General features: G+C 38.2%; 1 protein-coding gene across 1 annotated transcript in view; it reads left to right on the forward strand.

Annotated features, from left to right (window-relative positions):
• Window positions 1-6408, forward strand: part of MSH2 (mutS homolog 2) — a 94204-nt gene that overhangs the window by 72752 nt on the left and 15044 nt on the right. The window contains exons 11-12 of the mRNA XM_011981598.1: window positions 374-471; window positions 4925-5170. Of these exons, the coding sequence (XP_011836988.1) occupies window positions 374-471; window positions 4925-5170 (344 nt within the window). The remainder of the gene's footprint in view (window positions 1-373; window positions 472-4924; window positions 5171-6408) is intronic.

Below are 6408 nucleotides of genomic sequence, written 5' to 3' on the forward strand. Positions count from 1 at the left end.
GGTGATCCACCCGCCTCAGCCTCCCAAAGTACTGGGATTACAGGCGTGAGCCACCACGCCCGGCCGACTTCAATCTTAAATAAGGATTCCATTTAAATATTTTGTAAAAGGGCACAGGTCATATTTTTACTCAGGGGAATATAGTTATAGCAGGAATTGTGCCATTGCGCTATTCCAAACAGCATAAAAGAACGTTAATAAATTGAATTCTAACCACATTTGTCCCTAAGGAGTTGTCTGTTTTCCACTTATAATCCCATTTTAATTATTGTTTTGATGTTTCATAGGATACTTTGGATATGTTTCATGTAGTACACATTGCTTCTAGTACACATTTTAATATTTTTAATAAAACTGTTATGTTGATTTGCAGCAAATTGACTTCTTTAAATGAAGAGTATACCAAAAATAAAACAGAATATGAAGAAGCCCAGGATGCCATTGTTAAAGAAATTGTCAATATTTCTTCAGGTAAACTTAATAGAAATAGTAGTGTTCTGAATGTCGCCTGGCTTTTGGTAATAGAAAAAAAAATCATGATATTTGAAGTGTGTTTTGTTATTTTCTAAAACCATTACATTTTGACTATTTAATATGTTAGGTTTCCTATATAAAATAAGGCATGGTATGTTACGATAGGACACATAACTGGAAATTACTCTTGTACATAGAAACAAAAAATGGCAGAAAAGCACAAAACTTACTATAGTTGTAACAAGGAAAGGAAACACTAGGGCCTACAACATACTAATGTCTTGGATCATCTATGGGCTCATGAGGCTCTAGGTTATGGAAGTAAATACCACTGAAAAGCAAATATTAATTACACACGAGGCAGGCCTTTTTGAGTTCTGTGTGTCATTTTGTAGATTTTGAGTTCATTCTAGTGGCACCATTTGAGATCATTTTCATGTAATTAAAGGAACACAGCAACCTGACACTGTTATTGCCCTTAGAATGGAATGAGTATATGTTTAGCACAAAGTAGGTGGTGATGTGTTAAGTTGGAAGGCTTTGCCGATCATGGTGTGTATGTTGACTGTAACCTTTATTGTGCCTTTAAAAAATATACTCAAGAACTACCTTACCCAAGTAATTAAAGTTAAAATTGCCGGGCGCGGTGGCTCAAGCCTGTAATCCCAGCACTTTGGGAGGCCGAGACGGGCGGATCACGAGGTCAGGAGATCGAGACCATCCTCGCTAACACGGTGAAACCCCGTCTCTACTAAAAATACAAGAAAATTAGCCGGGCGAGGTGGCGGGCGCCTGTAGTCCCAGCTACTCAGGAGGCTGAGGCAGGAGAATGGCGTGAACCCGGGTGGGGCAGAGCTTGCAGTGAGCCGAGATCGCGCCACTGCTCTCCAGCCTGGGGCACAGAGCAAGACTCTGTCTCAAAAAAAAAAAAATAAATAAATAAATAAATAAAATAAAGTTAAAATTACCAGTCATGGGACAAATGACCTGTACTTCCTGGTGTAATATAGAAGGAAGGACACAGTATCACCTATATGGTATTCTTGACCAAAATATTTAACCTGATTTTAAACAAGTAAAAATTCAAATAAATTTAGATTGTGGTACATTCAGGGCCTGAACTTTAATAAATGTCCATGTCATGGCAGCAAAAAAGAAATCAAAAGGTCTTAAAGAGATAGGGCAGCCAAACGCAGTAGACAGTTGTTGATTAGACCCCAATTTAGAGGTTGGAGCTGGGGAATAGCTATAGAGGACACTATTGGGGCGAATTGAGAAAGTTTAATATGAGACAATATGGTGTTAGCGTCAGATTTCTTGTGTGAAATGGTAGTGTTATGATTAGGAGAATGTCCTTTTTCTCAGGATATGCATGCTAAATTATTTAAGGGTAAATATTTTTTTGAAAGGTTATGTGCATGAATAATTCTGTAAATTGTGTTGCTATTATGAATTGTCATAATAAATCAAAAGGAAACATAAAACTCAAGGTTTTATTTTAATACACTTTATGTATTGTTGAAATGAATGGAATTGATTTGTAAAGATTACATTTTTGCTTGTTTGTATCAGAAAGCAGTGACATAATAATCTTCTAGCTGAATTATGTTTCTTAGGCTAGATTGCATTTTAAAGAACCCTATAAATACCATTTATTTGAACTATGGATCTTCCTTAAAAAATAATATTTATTAAGCACCTAGCAGGGCAAAGTTTTTAGATTTTAACATTTAAATTGAAGATTTTATATTAGAAGTCAACCTGAATTTAAATGAAACTTCTTCTTGGTCTGATATTACATATTACAAAGTATTTGTATTTAAAAATATAATGGAGGCTGGACATGGTGGTTCACACCTGTAATCCCAGCACTTCGGGAGGCTGAGCTAGGAGGATTGCTTGAGCCCAGGAGTTTGAGACCAGCCTAGCCAACATAGGGGGACCCTGACTCTACAAAAAAATCCCCCCACAATTAGCCAGGTGTGGTGGTGCATGCCTGTAGTCCCAGCTACTCAGGAGGCTGAGGCAGGAGAATCACTTGAACACAGGAGGTCGAGGCTGCGGTGAGCCATAATTATGCTACTTCAGCCTGGGCAACAGAGCAGAGGTTGCAGTGAGCTGAGATCATGTCACTGCACTCCAGCCTGGGCAACAGAGCAAGACTCCATCTCAAAAAGTGTAATGGATCACTTTTATAATTTTCTATCATACAATTAAGTCACAAAAGGTTAAGAGCCAGTTATGTGACATGCCAAGTATAGACTCTTAATTAAGATGCTTTGGTTTGCTTTTGGTATATATGTATGTATGTATGTATTTGATGGGGTCTTACCATGTTGCCCAGGCTTTAGTGCAGTGGTGTGATCATGATTCACTGCAGCTTCAACCTCCTAGGTGCAAGCAATTCTCCCCACTCAGCCTCCCAAGTAGCTTGGGACTACAGGCATGTGCCACCACACCTGGTTAATTTTTTAAAAATTATCTTTTGTAGAGATGAGGTCTCACTATGTTGCCCAAGCCAGACTCAAGCAATCTTCCTACCTTGGCCTCCCAAAGTATTGGGATTACAGGCGTGAGCCACCCTGCCCAGCCTAGTTTTCTTTTTTTACTATAAACTTATTCTTGTCAGTATGCTAGCAATTTTACAAGTTTTAAAGTAGTTATAGCAAGTACTTCACTCATGTTTAATTCTTAAAGGCTTATATTGCTATATAATAGGGTAGTGTGAATTCTTCCTTTCTTTTTCTTTAGAAAAACGTATTCGGTAAAAGTAATAAATTTTAAAAGTATACTGAGGCCAGGTGCTCACACCTATAATCCCAGCACTTTGGGAGGCTGAGGCGGGTGGATTGCCTGAGGTCAGGAGTTCGAGACGGGCCTAAGCAGCATGGTGAAACCCTGTCTCTATAAAAGTACAAAAGTTAGCTGGGTGTGGCGGCAGGTGCCTGTAATCCCAACTACCCGGGAGGCTGAGGCAGGAGAATCGTTTGAACCCAGGAGGCGGAGGTTGCACTGAGCCGAGATCACACCATTGCACTCCAGCCTGGGCGACAGAGCAAGAGCAAGACTCTGTCTCCAAAAAAAAAAAAAAAAGATATACTGAAACAGAGGAAGATAATTATGTCTGCCTGGCCCCATTGTTAAGTTGATTTTTATTTTGAAAACATTTGGTCGCTGTTACGGGGAACAAGGGAATAAAAAATGAGTTAAATTTCCAGCCCCTTGATTAAACTGATAATTTTTGGTTTTCCTAGAATTAAACGCTTTTATCTTGAATGTTCTGTGAAACTTTTGACATGATTGATAGCTGTATGATAGTCTGAATGACATGTGGGTCATGTACCAGCCCCTCCAACCTGTTAACATTTAGAATCTTTTCAGAAAAGTTAAAGCATTGTTAATTTTCTTCATGTTTTTTGTCTAGCATGTGTCAGAGATTTTTTTAATGTACCTATTAATAGCGTTTAGTTTTAATACTCTAGAACAGTAGAATCTTGGAAATGTTTTAAGTGACAATTAGAGATTTAAATTTATGCTGACATTCTCTGCATGTGATACTAAAGAAAGCCAAACTAACTGTTTTACGGTCAGCTTGTACAATATACCAGGCCTTGATGGTCACATTTCAACATGCTACCTTTTTGCTTACATGTGTCTTATGATGATTTTGAGGTGCCATTCCGGTTTCTCAGGTACTTAAAATATAGAAAAAGGTGTGTCTTAAAATTGAGAGAATGTCTTAGATATCACTGCACCGTTTCTCTTAACCTAATCAATATATTATCAAAGTGTCTCCTTGTTAGTTTTCTTTTTTAAAGCTCTACACATTTCTTTATAAACAGCTGTATAGTTTTATATTTTAATGATAAGGGAAGGTACTCTACTTTTGTTTTTTGTGTGTTTTTGTTTGTTTTTGAGACAGAGTTGCCCAGGCTGGAGTGCTGTGGTGCAATCTCAGCTTACTGCAACTTCCACCTCCTGGGTTCATGCAATTCTGGTGCCTCAGCCTCCCGAGTATCTGGGATTACAGATATGCACTACCATACCTGGCTAATTTTTGTATTTTTGGTAGAGATGGGGTTTTGCCATGTTAGCCAGGCTGGTCTTGAATTCCTGGCCTCATGTGATCCCTAGTCTCATGCGATCTGCCCGCCTCGGCCTTCCAAAGTGCTGGGATGATAGGTGTGAGCCCTCAACCCAGCCAGTACTCTGTTTTTGATAGCTATTCACAATGGGGAAGGATGTAGCACACATTTTAACCCTATGTTGAGTTTTAGGTGGGTTCCTTTCAAATTTTGTTATGGCTAATTTTGTTAATTTTTTTAAAAAAGTATAAGTTAGGAAATGGGTTTTGAATTCCCAAATGGGGGGATTAAATGTATTCTTACAGCTTATATCTGTTTATTATTCAGTATTCCTGTGTACATTTTCTGTTTTTATTTTTATACAGGCTATGTAGAACCAATGCAAACACTCAATGATGTATTAGCTCAGCTAGATGCTGTTGTCAGCTTTGCTCATGTGTCAAATGGAGCACCTGTTCCATATGTACGACCAGCCATTTTGGAGAAAGGACAAGGAAGAATTATATTAAAAGCATCCAGGCATGCTTGTGTTGAAGTTCAAGATGAAATCACGTTTATTCCTAATGATATATACTTTGAAAAAGACAAACAGATGTTCCACATCATTACTGGTAAAAAACCTGGTTTTTGGCCTTTGTGGGGGTAACATGTTTTTTGTTTGTTTGTTTGTTTGTTTTTTATCTTGGAGTAGAAATATATTTAAAATTGATGGAGAAAATTCCCAGTTCTTAACATGAGAAAGAGAACATATTATTCTTACCAGTTAGTAATCTATTCACATTTGGATTAGAGGAAAGATTTAGAAGGTGAGATAAAAGCTTATGAGAGAATAATGTATTCCTTGAAACTTGTTCCACAGGTTCAGAACATTTAGAAACAAACATCCCTTCACACTCAAAGCTTACCTTTGAGCCAGTCCTCCAATACTGAGGTCTTTGAAAGTCAGGCCGAATTGGCTATGGGAGGACCTCAGGTTAGGGTACGAATTATTTTAAAACATGGCGCTATATTCATGTGAAACTTGAAAAAACTAGCCTTGCATATAGACTCATGTATCATGTCTCCGCTGAGATGTTTGAGAGATCTTAACTAGATCTAGAAAACAAAAAAGGAAGTAGGAGTTTTGGGGCAAATATATTTGGGAAACGGTTGATTGTATTTTCTTTCCCCAAATGGATTTTCAAGTTGTTCATATAATATAACCCCAACAAATAAATCGCCTGTTTTTCAAAAGAAGGATCCTGTCTTCAGGTTTTTGTGTGGGTTTTAAGTGGTTCGAAAGATTTGACCATACTGATACACTCAATGGTAACCTCATTTACTAATGAGTAACGGTTTTGAGTTAATCAGTTAGGCCTGCACTACTTTTCTGGAAATCAATAAATTATCCCACAGGCAGCCTTGTGAGCCATGGGAAATGTGTATATGGTCTTTCTAGGCCAGAGTCAAATTACAGGTATATTTTTCATGGCTTCTCTTGATGAAAGGCCCAGTATCAGTTTGTCCGAAGAAATAATAGCATTGCTTTTGGGGGTAATATGGGCAGTAACTCTGTCCACATCTTTGGGCAGCCTGTGGTTCTGCTTTTGTATGCCACGTCAGTGTAAACCTACATGATTAGTCATCATCGTACAGCTTAGGACTAACATCCATTTATTAGTAGCAGAAAGAAATTTAAAATCTTGATTTCTGATATAATTTGTTTTGTAGGCCCCAATATGGGAGGTAAATCTACATATATTCGACAAACTGGGGTGATAGTACTCATGGCCCAAATTGGGTGTTTTGTGCCATGTGAGTCTGCAGAAGTGTCCATTGTGGACTGCATCTTGGCCCGGGTAGGGGCTGG

Source organism: Mandrillus leucophaeus, unplaced genomic scaffold (genome assembly GCF_000951045.1).
Source record: "Mandrillus leucophaeus isolate KB7577 unplaced genomic scaffold, Mleu.le_1.0 Scaffold229, whole genome shotgun sequence".
In the NCBI taxonomy this organism is placed as follows: domain Eukaryota; kingdom Metazoa; phylum Chordata; class Mammalia; order Primates; family Cercopithecidae; genus Mandrillus; species Mandrillus leucophaeus.